The sequence below is a fragment of the Ascaphus truei genome, chromosome 6 (genome assembly GCF_040206685.1).
Source record: "Ascaphus truei isolate aAscTru1 chromosome 6, aAscTru1.hap1, whole genome shotgun sequence".
In the NCBI taxonomy this organism is placed as follows: Eukaryota; Metazoa; Chordata; class Amphibia; order Anura; family Ascaphidae; genus Ascaphus; species Ascaphus truei.
Window position 1 is genome coordinate 113,984,529 of NC_134488.1, and position 24,710 is coordinate 114,009,238.

At 45.9% G+C, this 24,710-nt stretch overlaps 2 protein-coding genes across 10 annotated transcripts in view; one reads left to right on the top strand and one right to left on the bottom strand.

The window, feature by feature from the left end:
• The window catches only part of LOC142497691 (tyrosine-protein kinase STYK1-like), a 49,133-nt gene extending 45,079 nt beyond the window's left edge, over window positions 1–4,054 (top strand). For all 6 annotated transcript variants that reach the window (XM_075605823.1, XM_075605822.1, XM_075605820.1 and 3 more), the window contains one exon: window positions 1,189–4,054. In XM_075605823.1, coding sequence (XP_075461938.1) covers window positions 1,189–1,363 — 175 coding nt within the window. In that variant the 3' untranslated portion in view covers window positions 1,364–4,054. The remainder of the gene's footprint in view (window positions 1–1,188) is intronic.
• TMEM269 (transmembrane protein 269) lies at window positions 1,892–24,444 on the bottom strand. 4 transcript variants are annotated; one of them, XM_075605828.1, is made up of 9 exons: window positions 23,898–24,444; window positions 21,320–21,381; window positions 16,720–16,795; window positions 10,579–10,694; window positions 8,722–8,869; window positions 7,509–7,606; window positions 3,911–4,054; window positions 3,287–3,487; window positions 1,892–2,892 (listed from the first exon to the last, which is right to left on the bottom strand). In XM_075605828.1, the coding sequence occupies exons 5-9, from the start codon at window positions 8,841–8,843 to the stop codon at window positions 2,783–2,785; spliced, it is 675 nt and encodes a 224-aa protein (XP_075461943.1). In that variant the 5' UTR covers window positions 8,844–8,869; window positions 10,579–10,694; window positions 16,720–16,795; window positions 21,320–21,381; window positions 23,898–24,444; the 3' UTR covers window positions 1,892–2,782. The 4 variants fall into 4 exon arrangements, with proteins under 4 accessions (XP_075461943.1, XP_075461942.1, XP_075461945.1 ...); XM_075605827.1 differs by lacking the exons at window positions 10,579–10,694; window positions 16,720–16,795; XM_075605830.1 differs by lacking the exons at window positions 10,579–10,694; window positions 16,720–16,795; window positions 23,898–24,444 and adding an exon at window positions 11,003–11,065 and having other exon boundaries at window positions 21,320–21,387.
• Between the last annotated feature and the right edge of the window lie 266 nt (window positions 24,445–24,710).

Sequence of the window (24,710 nt, forward strand, 5' to 3'; positions counted from 1 at the left end):
CCAACAGGACAGGTTTTCAGGATATTCCTGCTTCAGCACAAGTTGCTCAATCAGTGGCTCACCTGTGCTGAAGCTGGGATATCCTGAAAACTTGACCTGTTAGTCTTGAGGATTGGAGTTGCCCAGCCCTGGGATAGAATAATAATTTTTTTTCTTTTTCTTAACATGTTCTTGTATAACGCTGCTAGTTTTACGTAGCGCTTTACAGAGACATTTTGCAGGCACTGGTCCCTGCCCTGTGGAGCTTACAAGCTATGTTTTTTTGGTGCCTGAGGCACAGGGAGATAAAGTGACTTGCCCAAGATCACAAGGAGCCGACACTGGGAATTGAACCAGGCTCCACTGCAACAATCTCAGTGTCGTTACACACTGAGCCACTCCTTCTCCCATCTGACTCTTTGCTTCTCTAAGTATCAAGTTTATAGCAAACATGGCATCTATGTCCTTTACGTTGCCCAGTGTGTTACTAGTAATTTGCGGGTTTTCCGCCTTCCATACACTGCACATTGCAGATCATTTGCATAGTGTTTTGAAAGCAATGTAAGTACTTTTAAAAAATAAAAAATCTCGTCCTTTACATTACACATTTCTAGATAAATAACAGGTATTTTTATATAATATTGGGGCATCACCATGGCCTCTCCAAATGCACTCATGTCTCCTTCTTCCATGCTCAGTATTGCATTGCACAAAGTAACATAGTATATAATAACACTTTAATTCTGTTTATAGTAAAGAGGAGACTGCTATCTTAAACATGACACACAGAAATCCTGTTGTTTTCTTTTCTGTAGAGTTGTTTATGTAAAAGTGGAGAAAGCTGCTTTAAAATGGTATATACAAGTACGTCCAGAATATAGTGGTATGTAATTCCACTAGTCTCCAATGCTAGAACATCCTACAGGGCAATGTAATGTTCTGCTGAGCTCTCAAGCATGTGTCCGGTCAGGAACAGAATGGCACTAAACCGCAAGAGTGAATACACCTACAAGCGCCACAAAAATACATTGGAACCAGGCTCTTTGTGGTTCTGCTGAGCGTTAACATTGATGAACTAGAAAGGTTGTGTACTACGCATATACTGTCAACTATAGCAACATGTACAGTGATGGTATTGCTCTGTGCTGCTCAGCAATGTATTAATGATATTGGGTTACCCTTAGCTACTTTTATTGATTTCCTTGGCAGGTATGAGATCATGAGAAGCTGCTGGCAGTGGGACGCTTCTGAGAGGCCATGCTTTACCGAGATGATCAAACTGCTGCATAGCCACTTGAACCAAGCTGACGAACACATGCTCCTGACAGCCTCGGACACCTTAAGCCAGAGTGACTACATGCGCCTGGCTGGGATTTCCTTGTGACATCCATTGGACAGGGCTTCCCTCCAGATAAAAAGCAAGGGGTGGCAGCAATCCATGTGCAAGATGTTCGGCCAATGAAAATCATTCCCAGACTCGCTTAAAACAAGGAGCAGACGAGAAGTTGAAATCAGAGGCTCGCTAAGACCCAAGTGTCAGGTCTCTAGCTAAACAAAATGCCAGAACTTAGCAAAGGAGGGATGTTGCTCCTTCTAAACACAGTTTTCCACTTTCCATGAGCTGTTTCTGAAGGCATGTGTAGAACTTTAGGCAAGGAGCTGGGTGACTAGAACAAGCTCTGTGTGAACCTAAACTGGTCACTTCATCTCCTTCTGTTGCAGGTATCGTGATAAGATTGTAAAGAAGACACATGCTTCTTTAACAGTGGCGCTAACATGAATGAGTGTGTTAATGGTTGTAAAATCTTTCACTGCACATGCAATGTATTGGAAGCTCTCCAGCTGGAATTTGGTTAGTAGGTTTCCAACACATTACTGTACCCATCTGTAGGTGAAGAAAGCCAAGACACAATATGCTCATCTTTCTTTTATTTAAAAACAATAGATAGCAAATAATTATTCACACTTGGTTACAATAAGTCAGAATTCGCATAAATATATTATACTCTTCATTGGGTAAAGGTAAGAACCTTTGCTAAATGAAATCTGAATCCAGATGGGCTATCAAGCACCTTGATACACGCACTGACAGGCATCAGTGGGGGGTGTTTGCAGACTCACAACACAATGCTTTCAATAAATTTAAGTTTAAAGTCTGAATGGAGACAGTTTTTGATTTGTTTAAAAAACCCACAATCGACGTGTATAAGCCGAGTCAGAAAGTTGTTGATTCACAGTTTTGCTCACTATGTGGATATCACTGTGTCTTATTTATCTAAAAATACAAGTACCCAGTTCCTGGGGGATGTCAAGTAATTACCCTGTTCCAAGGCTTCATATGAAACACTGCACAGTTGAGTAATGCTCTGCAGTGCCCCGAAGTGTAGAAGGGGGTCAGAGCCTCTTGAAATTCTACTTTGCAGCTGGCTAACCCTTTGAACATAAATTGATTCAAAGGAACACTATATGTTGTCAAAGTACAACACCTTTTTTTGGTTGGAACGTGAAGTTTCGGATTTTGAGTTTTGCTTCTCCCTTCTTGCTCCAGAGGCTAATTGATTCACAATCATATCCTCTGGCTATACTGCAGTTGTATGTACGTACTGCTTGGTCTTAGATAACCTTTATATGCAGGTCACACCTCAATACAGAACACAGTCCTCACCCTAACAAATGGTGGTATTTTAATGGTGCTGCTACTCAGCCTGAAAATACAAATCAGTCAAAGGTGCTAGAAAGCAGACAGGGCTTCCGAATGTTGTTATCATGGAACACAGAGAGCTGTCCACTCCTTTCTAAGGTGTTAGACCTTGTAGCTCCACAGTGCTTCAGGGAAGAGGATATAGGAGATGGACCATGTAAGGTAGTATACGCAGGCCAAGGGAGAGAAGGAACAAAGCATCATTAAGACACCTGCAAAAAAAACACAAACACAAATATAAGGTCTAAATTGTTTAGGGCTGTAGCTGAAAATCAGTGATATTTGTTTATGTGGCATACGTCATGGCCACATATTTATAGATCCTGAGAATAAAGAAGACGTCACTCCGGTGGTCATTGTACAAAAAGTTTTAGTTGTGCAAAAATACCAGGATCAATGTTTCGGTCCTAGTGTGGACATTTGTCAAGACAACGGTCCACACTAGGACCGAAAAGTTTATTATACCCCAACTCGTTGGAGCTTTCTGAGCACACGTGGCAGCTCTTCACCGTAATTATGAGTGCGCCTACCTTCTCCTTTATCACATTTATACAGAGCCTGTTACCTGAGGTGTTGAAGACTCAAAGTTCGAAACGTATAACTCACCTCCTATGAAGACCATCTTTTTCCAGAGCTGGGACTCTAGGATCTTATCGTGTGGATAGAATCCGTGGTCGACCATAAAAAGGATCATTACCACGGCTATGGTGTGCAGAAGCACCAGGTGATTTCCAGCCAGCAATGACGCGCACGCCAGGATGGCTGATGCATAAGGGCAGGGCAACCCTCGGTACATGAAAGGGATTCCTGCAACGAGAAGTAGAAAATATTAAGCAGGGTTTCCCCAGTGTGATTGCAAATACAGGAGACAGCATAGAACATCTCTCTCATACACACAAGTTGTGTATCTCACACACGTAGCAGGTGTACAACAAACGTGTAAATGTAAACACTGGATCACAACAGTAAGATCATCTTAGTATATTATGTATGTAAATTATTTATCATCTCTCTGTCATTTGTTTCCACTGTCCTGCAAGTAATTCCACATGTACCCTCTCTCTTACAGGCTCTGTATAACATGCTATCAGCAGCACTACATAGGACAGACATAGTACTATTACTGCAGTACAGAATAGTTAAATAGTATTGTGTTCATGTCATAACTGTAAAGGCAAGAAATCAAAGCTTTATACAAATACCTGATTATGTGAGGGTTTGTTCACCTACCACTTGTGTAGAAGCACAGACGTGTGAAAACTGCCAGGACATATAGTATAACAAGTAGCCCATCCAAAATGCCACTTGCGCGGAGTAGCAGTGCCGTGGCAAGGCCAAAGGAGGTGAAATCGGCAAAGTCATCAAGCTTGGCACCTTCAAGTCAAAGCAAAAAGCATATGAGGTTTCCAAGGAAGGGTTGAAAGGTCCACTGTCGTGTTTTCTACACTATGACATGTGGTGGTCATTGGGGGGTAGTTACTAAAGTCTCCAAGTTGTACAGCTAGTGAGCACAACAACACCAGACAGGGTGGAAAAAATGGGCAGTAATCCGACGTTATAGTAACAATCTGGTGCTCCTTCCAGCACAGGAATTGCCCAGAGTTTTTTAATTTCAGAACGGAGACATTAGTAATAAACCTCTTGAATCCAAAAGCTGAATGTGTACAAAAGAGTATTACACATGAATACAACTTAACTGATAGCTCTATGAATCAAGGACATTTTGGAGCAAAAGAGACAAAACAAGTATTTCATTTGGCATGAATGTATCATTTTTCCCTTTTGTAATAAACGTGTGATTTTGGTAGTGTCAATTTAAATAATTCAGTGACCCGTGTATTAGGATGGTATGTGTCACATCCTGTGATACCGTGTGCTCAGACACTTCCTTTGCAATCTGATTTTTTTTACACTAATATGGGTCAAAAACTCTGCCATGCTTAGGTGGTGTAAATATCTCTCCCTAACAATCCGTGTCAAATTTATTAAGACATTTCTTACATTTGAGGCAACTGCAAGCAGACCATAGCACAGTGTTAAATCAAACTGTTCTTTGGGCTAATACATAAACCACATGGTGTTAATCTTTGGGCCTAAAGGATTTGTCTCTGAAAGGCTTCTAAAACGCTACACTCTTAAGGACAGACTATGCTTTGTACAGCACAGCACTGTATAGACTGGCAGTGTTTGGGTCTGTTCTATTAAATCACTAACCTGTTCACCAACATCAGAGTGCAGCATTAAACTAAGCACTTAAAGGTGCTAATTGTAGCATCGACGTTTCAGTATTCATAATGACGTATAGCATAAGATAAGCCTTACACTGGCTGCTCTAATTACAACGATGGAGGTTTCTTCCTAAGCCCCCGGCATCCAATGCTGTAGGGAGGATAGCAGGAACAGGTGTGCGGCTTCAGATTGGGAGGGGGAAGATACGATGCTGGCAGCTTATGCGCAATCCACATGAACTCAGTGTATGTGTTTATGTTAACCACTTTGCTACCAAAGGCTGCAGCAACACCGCAGAGCAGCATTGCTGCTTCATCTGGTCATGAAGCACTTTGGTTTCTTGCTGTTGTTGTTGTTGTTGTTTTTTTTAACCATTTTGAAAGAAATTAGATGTTTTCTCATTTTCAAGACCAGTGACGACAAATAAGAAATGATTGAATTCAAAAGGCTATTTTTGACTTCAGTGAGATTGAATATGCATGTAAGTGCAGTGTAAGAAGAGCAGCACAAAGCACAGTGATATTCCTTCTATTATTACAAGGCATCTGGGATTCCAGCCAACATGCCTAGATGGGGAATGTGAGGGGCCCATGCCTATCTCATTGTTTGGCTATTATTACCCTCATGTTCTTCAGACAGACAGCACTACTGTGTTTGTGCATTGGACATGACCAGAGTTAAGTGGTCAGACAGTTATCACTGGCCAGGTCCCCCCCTGCTGCTCTTTTCGTTGGCACCATAAGATAATGTAGATTTGGATTAACGATAAAATTGTAACAGCTGCTGGTATCCTGTGACTTTTGGAAACAACGCAAATCTGTACTGGCTCATAAGAGGGATTTAACAAACAAGTTTAACTCAATACTGGGGGAGTAAGTAATACTTCACAGCTCAGCTGATATGCCCCTGATACCAACCACCCAGCCCTTTGTATGCAGTGAAATGCCTGACCCTCTAGTACTTAATAATGCAGCTGAATGTTTTTAGAAATGGGTGCCCAAAACATGGTCCTGGGAGGCAGTGTGGAATTTGCTGATGATAACGTGATGTTCAATGTGTTGCAAAAACAAACATACCTCATCTCTGGGGAATGTGGTAACAATGATTTATTTGAAAGTATATACACACCCTTATCCTGTATCGGGAGCAGCATAGCCATTTACTTGGTAACTTGGAGATAAGTTTCAGATGGTTTAAGGCTGGCTTTATGCTTCTGTATACAACAGTGGCTCGCCTACTTTTACTGTATGTATGTATGTCTTTATTTATATAGCACCATTAAAGCACATAGCGCTTCACAGTAGTAATAGACGGGACAATCATATAAATAGCAAATAATACAAATAACAGATCATGGAAATAAGTGCTTCAGACATAAAAGTAACATTGTGGAAGAGGAGTCCCTGCTCCGAAGAGCTTACAGTCTAATTGTTAGGAAGAACATGCAGAGACAGTAGGAGGGAGTTCTGGTAAGTGCGTCTGCAAGGGGGCCAAGCTTTATGTATCATGTGTATAGTATTAGCCACTTTTACTAGGCTAAATTAACATTAGGAGATCACTAAGAGTACAGGCTACAACCTGCAATAATCCTAAACGAGACAGTCTGAAAATAAGTGGGACCTGAGAATTCTGCTGGCAGCAAACCTTGCACTAATTGCTACGAAACCTTGTGTTTGTGTTTTCAGCTCTTCTCATATGACCAAACAAGGTATAAGGCTGGCGATACATTATGGGAAGCCTGGGAGTTGTTGATTTCTCTACCTTTTCAGGATTCTCAGTGGAAAGCGTTGGGAAAGCCTTGCAATACCTCTTGATCTCACAGGGGGAGTGGCCGAGCTCTAGGTATGTGAGCAGCTGACTTAGGACGTGCTTATGACGGAAGCGACGGACCATACACCGCTGCGCGCCACTGCGCGGCTCCATAACAAATTGCTACAATGCAATCAATGTTTACATGCCGCGCACAGACCTGGGAATTTGTTTTCAGCAGACGATGGCCGCGTCACGTGAGCGGTTCACCCAATGAGGGCGAGCCGCTCACGGCCACGCCTCCTTTCTGCCTCACTGTCTCCTCCGGCTGCCTCCTGCCTGCAGTGCACGTCGCTCGGCCGCGTCGAATTGATGACATCACCCGATCGCGCGCACGCCCAGCCAAAGCTGGTATAATCGTAGCCTTAAGGGGAAATTCACTAACCTCCTGTTGAATGGCAGTTGAAGCGGGATCTCAGTTCATTAACCTGTACCGTAGGTTAGTGAATCTCCCCCTTAATATTCAAAAATTGTCTTGTTCAGACAGCACTCCTATTAATCAATACAGAAAATTGGTGCTCAGTGAGCCAGGGGAACCCCACAGCAAAAATCCCCACAACCAAATATATGTAATATTATAGGGGGTTACCAGCACACAAAGGCAACAATAAACAAGGATAATGCCAATAAAAATCTATGTATTGGATATTTGTCCTATTAATCAGTGTACAGTACAGTAGCATCAACACATTTCAACAATGTTCAGTCTCCAGTTCAACAGCACCCAGTTGCTTCCTTTTATGTGTTGTTACAAATAATTTTGGTGGCACTGCTGCATGAGGTGACTTACCTAAAGCTGAACATGCATTGAGTTGCCTGGCAACAGCTCCATCAGCCAAGTCCAGCATGAAACCAATCAGGAGCAGCCAGCAGGCCCACTGGTGATACCTTCATATGGAAAAGAAATCACTATGAGAACAGCAGGTCTGTGGTTCTATGACAAATCTTGCAAACATGTTACAGTCACTATGAACAACAGCCTGCACTTGGCTCCATGATAATGCTCCTCCATTATTCATTTTCTGAAGATCATATGTTTAAAGCCCCAAGAGCTCAATTACTGCAGGAGCTATGGTAAACCATCACGTTAGTCTAAAAAGGTATTGCTATCAGAAACATATTTAGCCTCTCACTTGTGAACGTTAGAAATTCAGTATACTGCAGTGTTGCAGAGTTCGGTGACCATTACATTAGCTACTACATGACCTCTAAGCAGTGTCAGATGTCCCATTAGGCCCGGGCCTACGGCGGCAACATTTGAGGCCGCTAAAAATTGCCGCCCCGGTATGCTTTTGCCGAACTCTCGAGCCTATCGGACCATGGGAATGCACTTGCCTGTGTCAGCCGCCTCCTTTCTGCCTCCTTTCTGCCGCCCTCCTGCTCCCTTGGAATCCCAGCATCAAATGATGCCGCGGACGTCATGAACGTGGCATCACGTGGCGTCTCGTTGCCATGGCAATGTGATGTCGAGACGTCAAATGACATCATGACGTCGCGTTTCATTGGCAACGTGCCGCGGTGCGACGTTACCTTTGTGACGTCTACGGCGTCATTTGACGCTGGCGTGCCAACGGAGCAAGAGAGCGGCAGAAAGGAGGTCGGCCACATAGGCAAGTGCCTAGGAACAGCGGATATCCGCCGCTGCCTCTAAGAGTAATGAGTGGGAATAGTTACATAGCTACATAGTAGATCAGGTTCAAAAAAGACACGTCCATCAAGTTCAACCTATGCTAAATTTAGACCACAGATCCTTAGTCAATATTTGTATTTACAGTATATTGATCCAGAGGAAGGCAAGCAAAAAACCCCAGTGACATATCATTTAATATCATCTAATAAGGGGAAAAATACATTCCTTCCTGACTCCAAATAATCTCCAATCAGATTTCTCCCTGGATCAACATCCTAGTTGCTTGTCGTCCACCACTTGTAATGTCTTAAGCAGATGATCATAGAACAAGTAGCTTTGGGGTTCTAGCTAAACAGAACAGGTACTTACTTACCCATTCAGATTGCAGAGGATGGATGTGAGACCCATGACCAAATTGGCCATTGACAAGAAATTGGCGGCATTCTTGCGAGCAAATTCCAGAATTTGGTAGTGGGAAGGCTGTCCACCCTGCATCAGCTTCCTGGCATATTGTACAAGTCCTGGTGCCCGAGACAAGAGCCACAGTAAGAGAATGAACAAGAAGGCAGGATCCAGGTCACAACTTATCAGATCAAGACTAATCTCCAGCCCGCACTTCTTCACAATGCATACCAACAAAGCTATTGCTCCTTAAACCCTGCACTACCTAAGACATGTTATTCCATAAGACACCTTGGGGCACTGGAAGACACCCTACGGCCCATTGAAGTCAACAGGCCACTATTGCTCCTTAACTTAATAGTTATTATAAACATGCATCATAAAGGATGGAAAATGTGAGAGGGCCCTAATCTGATTCCTGAAGGCATGGCATATTCTTGGTTCTCCTAAACAGAGCCACACAAAGTACCCATCAATTTGAAATCCTAACTACCTACATGTATTTTTCTCATTACATAATGAGTCTGCATGTAAACAAGGCTCATTTTTGTTTGTCTGGATTGTTGCCTTGGTCTGATAGGAGAAGTTATTAGGGGATGTTATGTTCTGTATCTCAACAATAACCAACTACATTAGTGATTTCATTGCTCCATTATTCCTTCATTTGTAAAGGAGCCTCCAAGGCTCAACTCATTTGACCTATCGAGCCACAAAAAGTGTATGGACAGAGGGCAAATGGACTGAACACAGCTATAAGAGGCTCCTTATTACATTATTGGGGGCTTTATCACTAACTAGCTCAAATAAAAACACAGAAATTGGAGTTGTGGCATTCACCAGAGCCCCTATAACACCACATTTTACTTCCCCAGCTGATAAAAGTGAGATTTAGAGGAATAGTTATCAAAGACTTCCAGCAACAGAACTGGTGCAGAAAACAAAAACCCATTTCATGAATCACAACAATGGGGGTCTTTATTTGATAAATCTGCTGCTATTTTTGCACTAGTATTGCCCCAGTTTTGCAGCTGGGAGACTGCTTAACAACCCCCTTGATGTATGTGTGTGTATATATATATCTATATCTATAGATATATATATATACATACATATACCTATATGTACATATATATATATATATATATATATATATATATATATATTTATATACATATATATATATATATATATATATATATATATATATATATATATATATATATATATACACACACACACACATGTATATGTGCGATTCACAAAAAGGAAGGTTTTCCAAGGAGTGATTTGTAACTTTAGTTACAGAACATTTGCAATAGGGAGGGTACTTGAGGGAAACCCTTGTGTTGTCTTGTCTTGCCTATATAACCAGGTTTACCATTAAGAATCCTGCCCTGACTACTCGTCCAATCATTAAAAGGACTGAAATTATATCTTTTCAATTAAACATGATCAAATTAGTTTTTTTTAAGGTGCAGTACCACTTAACCAATCAAAAATATTTATATTTTGTATCTACATATTATTTTTTACTTTCTCATTGTCATCCTGAATAGATACTTTGTTATAAAATCCTCCAGTTGTTTTATATTTTGGAAAAATATTATATATCGTTTTTATAGTGACTCTTTAAATAGTCAACATGTGATTTTCTAAAAATAAAATAAAAATGTTTTTATTAAAAACTGAGCCCTGGTTACAATATTTGCAAAGCGATCGAACACATCTGAAATGAAAGAAAAAAAACTCTCTACAAATAACCATGAAGATTAGGTGGCTGACTATTTGTACTTATACATTGCTAAGTAGGACTGCATCTTTAGCATACCTGCCAACTACCTCCAGGTAAACAGTGTGATAAAGACTTCCTTGTTCTTCTGTATTCCCATTCACTGGTCTGATAGCTGACTAGATCACAAGAAAGAGTAAGATCCCAAGAAAGACCTAAAATAGAGTGAGAGCTCAAGAAAGACCATCCTCGATCTTCTTCTATTGACTTGGAGTCAGTTGGAAAGTTTGCTGTTATCCTTTTGCTGGAGGGTTTCCAGTAGTGCAATGAGTTGCACTGGTGGCCTTCCCAGCAATGAAGGAGCTAAAACTTTGTACTGCCCCCTTCCACAAATACAAGAGAACCACACAGCCATGCCAGTCAGGAACCTCTTCCCCCTTTACGCTGTTCTAAAATATGTGTATTCCATATGTCTTAAATGCCTATCTGTTCTGTATGCAAAGGGTTAAGGATTAAGTCCTACTAGCATGTTTTGCACCCTTGCCGAGGAGGCGTTGCCAGGGTTAGACGAGATCATTCTCCTCATCTGAAAAAAAACAGCAGGTCAGAGCAGGTACAAAAGTCGGTATCACATACTGGAAACCAGACTGAAGCTCTCTACCTTCTCTCATCCCTCCCACCCCGTTCCAGCTATCTCCCCACAGGAGTCAATTGGATGTGTGTGTGCAACAAGGACATGTACCACCATCATGATACGGCACAGTATGAGCACTGCCTAGTAATGCTATGAAGATGTCCCAAGATGTGATGGATGGAAGGTCACTTTCAAAGAGTGGGAGGCAAGCAGGTCATTGTCCAAGACTTTACTTTAGAAGGATGCAAGTTGGTTTTAATTAGTATTGTACATTTTTAATACACATAGGGGGTTATTTATGTAATGAACTTCCAAAGTGAAAATGGGGTACTATGCATGGAAACTCCCATTGCAGTCAATACCCCAATCGGTATGTACACCATGTTGGCTTAAAGTAAAGTGGCATGGTGGGCATATAAATAAAAAAGGAGTGGTACCCCTTCGCCTTTAATATAATCAGGGCCACCGACGGGGGAGAGCTGGGAGAACTGAGAACTGCGGGGGCCCCGGCCGGTGCTGGAAGTTGGGCCCAACTTCTGTGCCCGGCTGCCGGACCTCAGATGCTGTGGGGCCTCTTCCATCCATCCAGAAGTTGGTCCCAACCTGCATCCGCGCACGGACCGCGGCACCGGAGGATATCCCCCAAGGTAAAAAAAAAACGTGTCTGTATTTTGTGGGGAGGGGGGAATTGTGTGTGTATTGTGGGGGGAGGGGTGGATTGTGTGGGCATTGTGGGGTGGGGGGAATTGCATGTGTGTGTATTGTTTGTGGGGGAATTTTGTGTGTATTGTGGGGGAGAGGGAAAATTGTGTGTGTATTGTGGGGCGGGGGGATTGTGTGTGCATTGTGGGAGTGTAGGTAATTATGTGTGTGTATTGTGAGGGAGGGGGGAATTGTGTGTGTTTGTGTTTATTGTGGGGGAGGGGGGAATGGTGTGTGTGTGTGTATTGTGGGAGGGGAATTGTGTGTATGTATTGTGGGAGAGGGGGAATTGTGTGTGTTTATTGTGGTGGAGGGGGCAATTGTGTGTGTATTGTGGTGGAGAGGGCAATTGTGTGTTCGTATACTTTGTTATGGGGAAGGGGGAATTATGGGGGGGAATTGTATGTGTATATTGTTGGGGTGGGGGGATAGTGTGTTTTGTGGGGGATTGGGGAATTGTGTGCATATTTTGTGGGGATGGGGGAAATTGTGTGTGTATTGTGGGGAGAATTGTCTGTGTGTATTGTGGGGGGAGTTGAGTGGGAGAAGGAGGGGATTAAGTGAGTGAAAGGGTGTGTAAGAGAGGGTGGAGGAGAGAGGATAAGTGGAGAAGTGAGAGTGAGGGGGAAGAGGGAGTGAGCGTGATAGAAGGGGAAGAGGAAGTGAGCAAGAGAGGGAGGGGGAGAGACGGACAGCAGGAGAGGGAGAGGGAGAGAGAGGGAGACAGAGAGAGAGAGACAGAGACAGAGACAGAGGGGGGAGTGGGAGAGGGAGAGAGAGAGAGAGACGGAGGGAGGGGGAGAGGGAGAGAGAGGGGGGAGAGGGAGAGTTGGAGACAGGGAAATAGTGGGAGGAACAGGGAGGGAGAGATAGAGGGGGGAAGAGAGAGGGGGGCAGAGAGGGGAGGGGAAGGAGGGAGGGGGAGAATAAGAGGGAGGGGGAGAATAAGAGAGATGGGGAAAGGGATGGGTGAGGGAGAAAGGGAGGGGGAGATGGAGAAAGGGAGAGGGATGGGAGGGGGAGGGTGAGAAGGATGAGGATGGTATAGGGGAGGAGGGGAAGAGAAAGGGGAAGGGGGAGGGTGGAGGAGAGGCAGGATGGGGAGAGGGAGGGGGGAGAGGGAGATGGAGGGGAGAGAGGGGTGGGGGAGAAGAAGGGGGAGGACGGGAGAGGGGGGAGAGGGAGGGGGATATGGGGGGAGAGGGAGGGGGATATGGGGGAGGGGGAGAGGAAGGAGGAGAGGGAGGGAAAGGGGGATAGGAGGGGGATAGGCAAGGGAAAGAAGGAGGGAAACTGGGAGGGGAGGGGGATGGGGGGAGGAGAGGGAAGGGAAAAGGGGAGAGTAAGAGAGGGGGAAAGGAAGGGGAAGGGATAAAGGGAGGAAGAGAGAGGGGGACAGGGAGGAGAGGTGGGCGAGGGAGGGGAAGGAGGGAGGGAAAGGGGAAGAGGGAGGGGGAGAATAAGAGAGAGGGGGAAAGGGAAGGGTGAGGGCGAAAGGGAGGGGGAGAGATGGAGGGAGATATGGAGAAACAGAGAGGATGGGAGGGGAGGGTGAGAAGGATGAGGAGGGTAAAGGGGGGGAAGGGGGGAGCAAGGGGAAGGGGGGAGAGAAGGGAGGAGAGGAAGGAGGGAGGGGAAGAGGGAGGTGGAGAATAAAAGAGAGGGGGAAAGGGAAGGGTGAGGGAGAAAGGGAGGGGGAGAGATGGAGGGGGAGATGGAGAAAGGGAGAGGGATGGGAGGGGGAGGGTGAGAAGCATGAGGAGGGTATAGGGGAGGAGGGGGAGAGCAAGGGGAAGGGGGAGAGGGTGGAGGAGAGGAAGGAGGAGAGACAGGATGGGGGAGAGGGAGGGGGGAGAGGGAGGGGAGAGAGATGGGTGGGGGAGAGGAAGGGGGAGGACGGGAGAAGGGGGAGAGGGAGGGGGATATAGGGGGGAGAGGGAGGGGGAGAGGAAGGAGGAGAGGGAGGGAAAGGGGAATAGGAGGGGGATAAGCAAGGGAAAGAAGGAGGGAAACTGGGAGGGAATGGGGAGGGGGATGGGGGGAGGAAAGGGAAGAGAAAAGGCGAGAGTAAGAGAGGGGGAAAGGAAGGGATAAAGGGAGGAAGAGAGGGGGGACAGGGAGGAGAGGTGGGAGAGGGAGGGGAAGGAGGGAGGAAAAGGGGATGAGGGAGGGGGAGAATAAGAGAGAGGGGGAAAGGGAAGGATGAGGGAGAAAGGGAGGGGGAGAGATGCAGGGGAGATGGAGAAAGGGAGAGGGAGGGGAGGGGGAAGGGGAGAAGGATGAGGAAGGTATAGGGGGGAGGGGGAGAGCAAGGGGAAGGGGGAGGAGGGGAAGGGGGGGAAGGGGAAGAGGGAGGGGGAGAATAAGAGAGAGGGGGGAGATGGAGAAAGGGAGAGGGATGGGAGGGGGAGAAGGATGAGGAGGGTATAGGGGGCATGGGGAGAGCAAGGGGAGGGGGGAGGGGGGAGGAGAGAAAGGAGGAGAGACAGGATTGAGGAGGGAGGAGGGAGATGGAGGGGGAGAGTTAGGGGTGGGGTAGAGGAAGGGGAGAGGAAGGAGGATATGAGGGGGATAGGCAAGGGAAAGAGGGAGGGAATAGGGGGTGGGGATGGGGGAGGAGAGGGAAGGGAAAGGGGGAGAGTAAGAGAGGGGGGAAAGGAAGGGGAAGGGATAAAGGGAGGAAGAGAGAGGGGATAGGGAGGAGAGGTGGAGAGGGAGGGGAAGGAGGGAGAAAAGAGGGAGGGGGAGAATAAGAGAGAGAGGGGGAAAGGGACGGGTGAGGGAGAAAGGGAGGGGGAGAGATGGAGGGGGAGATACAGAAAGGGAGAGAGATGGGAGGGGGAGAAGGGTGAGTATGGTATAGGGGGAGGGGGAGAGCAAGGGGAAGGGGGGAGAGGGTGGAGGAGAGGAAGGAGAGACAGGATGGAGGAGAGGGAGGGAGAGGGAGGGGGAGATGGAGGGGGGAGAGAGAGGGGTGGGGGAGAGGAAGGGGGAGAGGAAGGGGGAGAGGGAGGGGGATATGGGGGAGGGGGGAGGAAGGAGGAGAGGGAGGGAAAGGGGGAAAGGAGGGGGATAGGCAAGGGAAAGAGGGAGGGAAACTGGGAGGGAATGGGGGAGGAGGAGGGGAGAGTAGAGGGAAGGGAAAAGGGGAGAGTAAGAGAGGGGGAAAGGAAGGGGGAGGGATAAAGGGATGGGGATAGAGAAAGGGAGGGGGAGAGAGAAATGGAGGGGGAGAGGGAGAGAGAGGAGGGAGGAGAGACAGGGGATGGGGGAGAGGGAGGGATGGAGGGAGAAGGAAGGGGGATAGGGAGATGGAGGGGGAGAGGGAGGGGTGGGGGAGAGGAAGGGGGAGAGGGAGGAGGGGAGAGAAAGGGGGAGAGGGAGGAGGGGAGAGAAAGGGGGAGAGGGAGGAGGGGAGAGGGAGGGGTGGGGGAGAGGGAGGAGGGGAGAGGGAGATGGGGGGGAGAGAGAGGGGTGGGGGAGAGGGAGAAGGAGGGGGATATAGGGGGAGAGGAAGGGGGAAATAGGGGGAGGGGGCGGAGGAGAGGGAGAGAAAGGGGGATAGGAAGGGGGATAGGCAAGGGAAAGAGGGAGGGAAACTGGGAGGGAATGGGGGAGGGGGAGAGGGGGCAGGAGAGGGAAGGGAAAAGAGGAGAGTAAGAGAGGGGGAAAGGAAGGGGAAGGGAGACAGGTTTGGGTAGAGAGAAAGGGAGGGGGAGAGAGAAAGGGAGGGGGAGAGGGAGGGGTGGGGGAGAGGGAGGAGGGAGAGGGAGGGAAAGGGGGATAGGGAGGGGGATAGGCAAGGGAAAGAGGGAGGGAAACTGGGAGGGAATGGGGGAGAGGGAGAGAGGGGGAGGAGAGGGAAGGGAAAAGGGGAGAGTAAGAGAGGGGAGAAAGGAAGGGGAAGGGAGACAGGAATGGGAGAAAGAGAGGGGGAGAGGGAAAGGGAGGGGAAGGGGGAGGGAGAAAGGGAGGGGAGATGGAGAAAGGGGAAGGAGAGGAGGGTGAGAGCGATGGGGAGGGGATAGAGAGGGGACGGGAGAGGGATGGGGAGGGGGAGAGGAAGGGAGAGAGGAAGGAGGAGAGAGAGGGGAAGGGGGAGAAGGAGGGAGGAAGGGTGAGAGGGAGGGGAATAGGTAAGGAAGAGAGGGAGGGAAATGGGGAAGGGGAAAGGGAGGGGTATGGGTAGGGGAAGAGGGATGGGAAAGGAAAAGGGGAGGGAGAGGGAGGGAGAGAGGGGTAGAGTAGGGGGTGAGGGAGGGGTAGAGGAGGGCAAAAGAGACAGAGGAAGAGGGGTGGGGAGACGTGTGAGAGAGGTGGATGAGTGAGAGAAAGGGGAGAAGAGTAAGATGGGAGAGCGTGAGGTATTGAGTGTTAGAGAGGGTTTTGAGAAGGGGGGAGGGAGAGGATGAGAGGGGGCAAAAGTGGAGAAGGGAGGGAGAGGATGACATAGGGAATAGTGAGGGGGAGAGAGAGGATGAGAGGGGGAAGAGTGAGCGGGAAAAGAGAGAGCAAGAATGAGTGTGTGAAGAGTGAGGGAGGAGAGAATGAGAGGGAGGAGTGTGAGAAGGGGGGGAGTAGGAAGGAGTGAGAGAGCAAGGAGGTGCATGAGAGGGGGGAATATAAGAGAAAAGGGGGAGAGGGCTCGCAAGGCCGTCGACACAGGTGGCCCCGGTGGAAACTAGTCCTGGGCCCCACGAAAGCTCTCAGCGCTTCATGTGTGAGATTAACCACAATTACGTCCATAAAAATACCTCTTGTTGGTCCATTAAAATGTCATAATTAAAAACAAATCATCATTTCTCCAGGACCAATACACAATAAATGTTGCACTTTATACCCAGAACATGTGTCAATACTGCCTGAAATAGGTGCTAAATAATAGTGTTATTTCTCAGCGTTACCCGGGCACTGCTTAATGAACCTCAGATGAATATGATTTGGGCCATAATTAGTCCATTTGCTTCCCTTTTTACATACCTGAAAGAAAAAGAACACTTGCCATTTTCGAGCAGAAAACAAATGATTAACACTACACTAGTTGTTTTCTGGAACACCATATTAATTAGTGTGAGTACTGTTATGGATTACGGCCACTTTCAACATACTAACATTACTTACTGAATATTGACCTAAAAGTTCTAAGAAGCAATGGCTCGTTCTTGCTGGACAATAATACAATGATGAGGACTTTATTGTCTAAAGGCCCCAAACCATCACAACAACTTACTTTGCTCACAGTGTTTAAATTGAGTTAACCTCATCATCTCTAGAGATCCACAGAGGAGAGCACTGCTGAATTTGGTAAAGCTTCGTGGATCAGAGGAGACATTTAACAGAATGTGCAACAAATGTGTGCCCTGTCCACATCAAAGTTTTTTAGCCACACAAATTAAAGAAGCAGTGCCACTTACTTTGGTAGGAGACACATGCAAATGGATATTATTCCTGTACCATACCCATCACACACTCAACACAGCACATTCCTGGAATGAGAGCTTAAGTGATCTGAATAGTGTAAACATGAGAATGGTAAAATGCTCCTAGAGTAGCTCCACCATCAATGGTCATCAGGAACTTGACATGATTTTCTCTCTTACAAGCTTTTCTGTAATTATTTTGTTCATTCACAATCTAATTGTCAGACAACATTAAAACAGTGTGTTGAATTAGGCTGTCACCCCATCCTGTAGGACCTAATAAGGCAATGTGTGGATCTGTATACAGTTTATTCACACAGATAAATACATAACAAACCAAAGTTCAACAAGACAAGGTTATATAAACGCTAGAGGGATCCAAATGTTCTGCACTGTATAAACAGAACAAGCGAAGGCAGGCTTGGCCAACTCCAGTTCTTAAGGGCCACCAACAGGACATGAATTTCAAGGTTTTAAGGATATCATGCACTGGTGACTCAATCAGTTGCTCAGTCATTGCCTGGTGGCCCCTGAGGACTGGAGTTAGCCAATGGCGACCCCTCAACTAAGGGGTCTTTTTCTATCAGTCTCCTGGATACAAAACGGGGGCGAAGCCAGTGCGGAAACTCTGCACAAGATTTATCAAAGGGCAAAAATATCATTGCTTTTAACTGGACTATTTTTCTTTGACAAACCTGGTTTTTGTAATAATTTTCCAGCCAGGAGCCTTTAATAAAAAAAGACCCCAATATATCCCAACACCTCCCCCATTCTGAACAGTGGTTTAAAAATTGAAATTATTTGACATTTTCGATTCCATAAACATTGGTTGTAGGTTGTGATATCTTTTAATGAACCAACAGGAGAGTTATTCATACAGCGGATGAGATTTATTATGCAAAAAAGAATGTGGGCATCATCAGGAACCAGAAGGTTCAGTCCTAGCAGTGACAGATTCCTGTATGTGAGACATTCATCCAAATGTAATATTGCTTCACTATATTTTGGACAATCTAGAACATGTTATCGGGTACGGGCAATACAATGAAAGAGAGATCACTTTCTCCATGGAACATGATATCCTCTGCTATATTGTAAAGTAAAAGATGTCTGGTTTCACTGCTATGAGAAAAAAGACTCATAGTATAGTAAATAAAATTATATTGAACAATATGGTGAGGATAAGTAAGGCACGTACAGGAATGTAAGATACTGTAGTAAAAACATATCATGCAATAACCAGCATGGTGCCAGATGCAGGAACTGCCACAGGTGACAACCGTCATCAGCTGCTGGACGTAGTGGGGATGAAGTCCTCTCTCCAGATGGGACATCAGTTGATGGCGTCCAAAATCCAACCGAAAGAGAGGTGAAGGTCCCAAACAAAGTTTCTGGTAAACTGTAGAACAGGTAATGTATAACAAGAGAAACCCAGAGCCTTATTGGGTGAGTGCTCAGTAGGTGTATCAGCGGACGCAAAAGCCGCGAGACAGGAAAGCAGCTCAAATCCAGGGCTGCTGGGATTGCATAAATCAAATGCTGGTGATGAGTCCCGTATAAGGAATTACCTCCGCCTGAACGGAATAAGGCTCTGGGTTTCTCTTGTTATACATGACCTGTTCTACAGTTTACCAGGGACTTTGTTTGGGACCTTCACCTCTTTTTCGGTTGGATTTTGGACGCCATCGACTGAGTTCCTGCACCTGGTACCATGCTGGTTATTGCATGATATGTTTATACTACCTTACATTCCTGTACGTGCGGTACTTATCCTCACCATACTGTTCAATATCATTTTATTCACTACACTAGGAGTGGTGCGCTTTTCATATCTCTCATTTTAGTGTGTAGATGCTGAGCCATCCATTTGTTTAGCGGCCAACTTGTTATTCCTTATTCAGTCGTGTATTCACTGATTTTTTTCATATATATATTTTACACTTGTTATTGTTATTTATTTAAGTTATACCTTTGGTGAACATTTTTTTCTTTTTCACATTTTCACTGCTATGACCAATGAAGTCAAATTCATTTGGATACCAACTTTGTTGTTAATAATTAAGGCTAGGCATGTTCGCTGGTGTATTGGCTCTGAAACAAAATTGGGTTTTGATTTTGCTGGAAATCAATTGTCTTTGGTTTGCAGGTTTTAAAACATTTTGGGGAAAAAACTAAAAATAAGTAGGAATGTTTTTTTGTTTTTTTTTTACAATATTCGCAAACTTTTCCAACTACTACGTTAGGGGGTCTGGCTCTCCAGGGGGCTGGCTCTCCAGGGGACTGGCTCTCCAGGGGGCTGGCTCTCCAGGGGGCTGGCTCTCCAGGGGGTCTGGAACTCCAGGGGGCTGGCTCTCCAGGGGGTCTGGCTCTCCAGGGGGTCTGGCCCTCCACGGGGTCTGGCTCTCTAGGGGGTCTGGCTCTTTGGGGGTCTGGCTCTTCATGGGGTCTGGCTCTCCACGGGGTCTGGCTCTCCAGGGTGTCTTGTGCTCCAGGGTGTCTGGCGCTCCGGGGGGTCTGGCTCTTTGGGGCGTCTGGCTCTCCGGGGCATCTGGCTCTCCACAGGGTCTGGCTCTCCAGGTGGTCTGGCTCTCCAGGGGGTCTGGCTCTCCGGGGGGTCTGGCTCTCCACAGGGTCTGGCTCTCTAGGGGGTCTGGCTCTCCACAGGGTCTGGCTCTCCACAGGGTCTGGCTCTCCAGGGGGTCTGGCTCTCCACAGGGTCTGGCTCTCCACAGGGTCTGGCTCTCCACAGGGTCTGGCTCTCTAGGGGGTCTGGCTCTCAGGGGGGTCTGGCTCTCCACAGGGTCTGATTCTCCAGGGGTTCTGGCTCTCCGTGGGTTCTGGTGCTCCAGGGGTTCTGGCTCTCCAGGGGTTCTGGCTCTCGAGGGGCTCCATAACGTAGTAGCTACATCATAAGCTAATTGATTGTTGTTCTAGGGGAGGCCGCATTCTGCGCTCCACAGAAAGAGGAACAGAAGATGACCCCCACATCCATTACGTCATCAATGACGCGGCAATAACGGGAGTGCAAGTGCCGGCAGGGATGTGGCCTTCTGGCTGCACATCCTCCCAAGACTCAAATTAAACTTTTTTTTTGATACATTTCATGTTTTTTTTTTTTATTGACAAACTCAAAAGATTGCTCAGTTTATTGAACAACGTGTGTTATCTGAGGACAGGCCTCTGGCTTGGGTTTTGACTCAAATTTCACTTCGTTTTTATAATTTGTTCCGAAGTTCGGATTTTAAACTCGTAAACCTGCCCATCCATGTTAAAAATGTTCAACTTATTCCATTGGAAGCAAATGATACCTACCGATTCTTCCGGTGGGGGGCAAATATTGTGAGTAGGTTCAGAAAGTGAATTTCAAAGTGAACTTGATGTTGGCACAATTTACAGGTAGGAAATACAGAAAAATATATATCGCTTAAATCATCTAAAGACCTGCCAGCTGTCCCCGATTTTCTCACGATTAGCATCCGTGCTCCCATTTGACTTCAATTAGGGCTCATTCAATACTTTTTCATTAAAAATACATTTTTGTTGGTTGGGAGCTCCCACATTTGACTGATTTTTGCTTTTAGAGGTTGGCAGCTCAGTCAATGAACTTGGTAAGCAAGAGCGTTAGTACGATGCCAGCACAAGCCCGAGCTTTCAAAAATAAGTGACACGCTTCCGGAGCAGGGCTGGGCAACTCCAGGCCTCAAGGGCCACCAACAGGTCACATTTTCAGGATATCCCTGCTTCAGCACAGGTGGGTCAGACTTTGACTGAGCCACCTGTGCTGATGCAGGGATATCCTGAAAACCTCACCAGTTGTTGACCCTTTAGGACTGGAGTTGACCACTCCTGTTCCAAAGGATACTTTTTACTGCGTAGTCGAATCATCATCAAGACCAAAACCGCCAATTATTATTTGAGCGAGTTCCTGCGCTGCTGTTAATTTTTGCTTTAAAAAAAATAAATGTATCTAATTTATATTTTGCCCCCCCTCCCCCCTCCCCTCTCCCCCCTCCCCCAAGGGACTGATGGGCCTCTAGCCAAGAGAAGTTACACATAGTCACACAGTGTTATCATGCATACTCACCAGGTGGAGGCAGCTGCATTAGCATTGTGGCTTTTCAGAAAAAAAGGTGCCCTTGTTGCCTACTGATTATCAGAAAAATGAAAAGGGGAAAAAGGGTTATGACATTGACACACACTGTACTTTACCTGCATGTTTGTCAGCTGACAAGGCTGTAGCTGTGGCTGTGGCAGGGGGTTCTATGAGTCATTGAAAGGGAGTTCTAGAATCAGTTGCTGTCTGTTATGCTTTTGTGTTCCAAAGGAATATTACTCCTTATTCCAGGGGTTCTCAGCTCCAGTCCTCAAGGGCCAACAACAGGTCAGGTTTTTAGGATATCCCTGCTTCAGCACAGGTGGCTCAATCAGTCCCCTGCTTCAGCACAGGTGGCTCAATCAGTCCCCTGCTTCTGCATAGGTGGCTCAATCAGTCCCCTGCTTCAGCATAGGTGGCTCAATCAGTCTCCTGCTTCAGCACAGGTGGCTCAATCAGTCCCTGCTTCAGCACGGGTGGGGCAGTCTCCAACTGAGCCTCTTATTGAGCCACCTGCACTGAAGCAGAGATGTCCTGAAAACCTGACCTGCTGTGGGGCTTGAGGACTGGAGGTGAGCACCCCTGCCTTATTCCATTAAACAGTCCCCCCCCCCCCCCCCGCGCCCCCAAAAGTGAGTGTTATAGAAAGAGGTGCTACAGGAAAGACAAAGAATATTGCCTAAGAGTTCTCAAATCTCTGCTTGTGTCTTTGGTAAATATTTAGTGCAGGATTATTAGACTGCGGTCCATGGTATCCTTATAAAAAGTCAGCTAGAGGCCCACCTACAGTATGACAGTAATTAAGCTCGTCACTGACAAATAGGGCAGAAATACATTGGAAAGTCCATGTTATGAAATAATGGTCACTGGAATAAAACAATTCTGCCTTTTTTGAGGTGCTTTCTCACTTTGGGATTTATCACTTTGTTTTAGGCAAAACCATCTGATCCATTGATGAGGACTGTAACTTCGCACATTGTTACAAACGCCAACATACACTGTATCAGTGACCTGTGTTTTATTTACATTTACATATCTTGTTATTGTTATTTCGGGCTGCGGCACAACCCACGCTTCTGACAGCCAACACGAAACTATTTAGGGAGTGGAAGCAACAAAAGATTTAGACCAGTGGTCATGAAAGAATCAGCAGCTTTATACGCATGGAGGGGGGATTGTAACTGCAAATACTAGAGATACTGTACTCATTACAGCGGTTAATGATCACAGAAATGTATTCAGAAACACCCGCCTGCATTTAGAGGACAGTGCGCCGAAATACACGGAAAATAGCAATAATATTAGGAAGACTGCTGTCCCTATCAGTATACAGGCCAATGGATGACATTCCTGCACGCAAAACATACACTCAGGAGTAGGCACAGCTCACAACGAGTACATTTTTAACTATTGTATTTCCAAAGTAACATTGTAGTAAGCAAATAGTAGTGGATTTCTACATCAAAGGATAAGGCGAGAATCTCGCTGGGGAGCGGATATTATGCATGTATATGGGTGCCTGGACACGTTGCTACACCACAAAACAAATGGTAATAAACACAACTTGTCTCCTTAGGGTTCAAATTAAATATTAAAGTGCACCCGTGGTAATAAATTCCCGTTAACAGGCTGGGCAAGTGCAGGAGTCTCGTGGGGTCGATTTACATACAGTCTTCCCAGCCAAAGTGGGGCAAAAACAGCGCAATATCAATTAAAGAAAATGATTCACGCTGGTAGCATTCCAGTGTTATTTATCCAAGTCTCCCGGCTGCAAATCTGGGGCAAAAATACTCAGATTAATCAGAGAAAAATCCAATTAATTTCCAAGTCAAACATTTTTTTTTTGCCCCAGTTAATGCAGTTTGGAGCCTTCAGTAAATAATTGCCCTTATCTCTTAGTGTCAATATATAACGTCATATGCGATTTGAGGAGTGTTGAAAGACAGTGAAAAGCACAAACAAACACAGGGAGAAAGGGGATTACTTATTAAAGTCTACCCGGCTGGAAAACTGGGACAAAGGCAGTGCAAAAGAATGATGCCGGATTGATCAAAGGCAAGAAATATGCATTTCAATGGGTGCCCTTTCATTTTTAGGAATATGGCACTGTTTGTGTCTGGTTGTTTTTCTCCTGCAATTCTCATTTTGTAGCCGTTAGACCTTAGCAAATAAACCCCAAAGAGAGAAATGATTGTGTGTCAGCTTTTACTTCCTACATTAGCTGTGTCTAAGGTGACGGAAATCTCCCAGGCTTAACAAATCTGTATCCAGCGTAAGACATTCTGTTAGCAAAAAAAAATACAATGAACATGCGTCAATCCCCTTTCACTACCGAGGCTCCCTCTGGTCTTATCTCCCAACTCAACAGAATTTTTTTCGGTACTGTGCACACAAAAGACTGGGTCAGCAAGTGCCTGGTGAAGCGGAACCAGGTGGTCACCTTATATTACAATGATCTCTTCTTCTCTAACGCAATGTCTGAGTGGGCGCTTCTTCATGTATTCTAATGAGTGCTATATGTGATCTGTGTATACAGTATATATTGTTTATCAGCTAGCTACAAACTTACCTGCTGTGAACAAGAGCCGGTGAATTTAGATACGTAAATTCTAAATATGTGAAAAAAGCAGAGTTATAATGTATTTTAATTAACATGTGCTAAAATAAAATAAACTATATCAAATCTCCTGAATGTGTTCTGTCCTAGCAATCATTAATTAGCATTTTTGAATGCCATTTATATGCATTTTACATCCCTTGCGACCATTCTCACGGAGCAGTATTTAAGGCCAAAAAAACAAATAACCTGTAAAAAAAAATAATAAAAAAAAAAATATTCAGAGACAAAAACGAAGGTTGCTGCAAGATGGCATGCGATTTTTTTTTAAGACAAACAAAGGATGTCTAAATGGATGCTAAATCTCAAACCCTGTCAGAATAAATGTTAGGTTATATGTGTCTGAAGCTGTATCCCTGAAGAAGCGGAGCGATGATGTGAGATTTCCCGGCGTGCGTTGGCTCGGTGCAGATGACGGTCAGTCTGTACACTTCAGACCCGCTGCCTGGAATACTGGAACGCTCTCAGAACGTTACCGTGCAGCCTGCTTCCTCTTCTTATCAGTTCTCTGCTGCCCCCCCGTGGTTCACTTCCACAGGAAAATTCCACAGGATGTGATCACTGAATAGCTGCAGAATGACAGTCGGGGCCTTTCAAAGAGCTGTGACATGCTGGGCCATGGCTAGAGCTAGTCATATAGGCCCGTAAACTGTGATTGCACCAATCCGGCACTATCGCAGCTAACAGAATAAGGGCCACAGAGAGCGATGCAGGTAGAAGAGGTCTTAGTTTGGTTCCAAATGACTCTGCTTACCTGGCACTGGC

Coding starts and splice junctions, on each gene's coding strand:
- TMEM269 (XM_075605827.1), bottom strand. CDS start 21,344: ATGCTAATGCAGCTGCCTCCACCTG. Junction 8,870..21,319: donor AATGCAGCTGCCTCCACCTG/GTGAGTATGCAT, acceptor CTCGGGCACCAG/GACTTGTACAATATGCCAGG. Junction 2,893..3,286: donor AAAGATGGTCTTCATAGGAG/GTGAGTTATACG, acceptor TTTTTTTTGCAG/GTGTCTTAATGATGCTTTGT.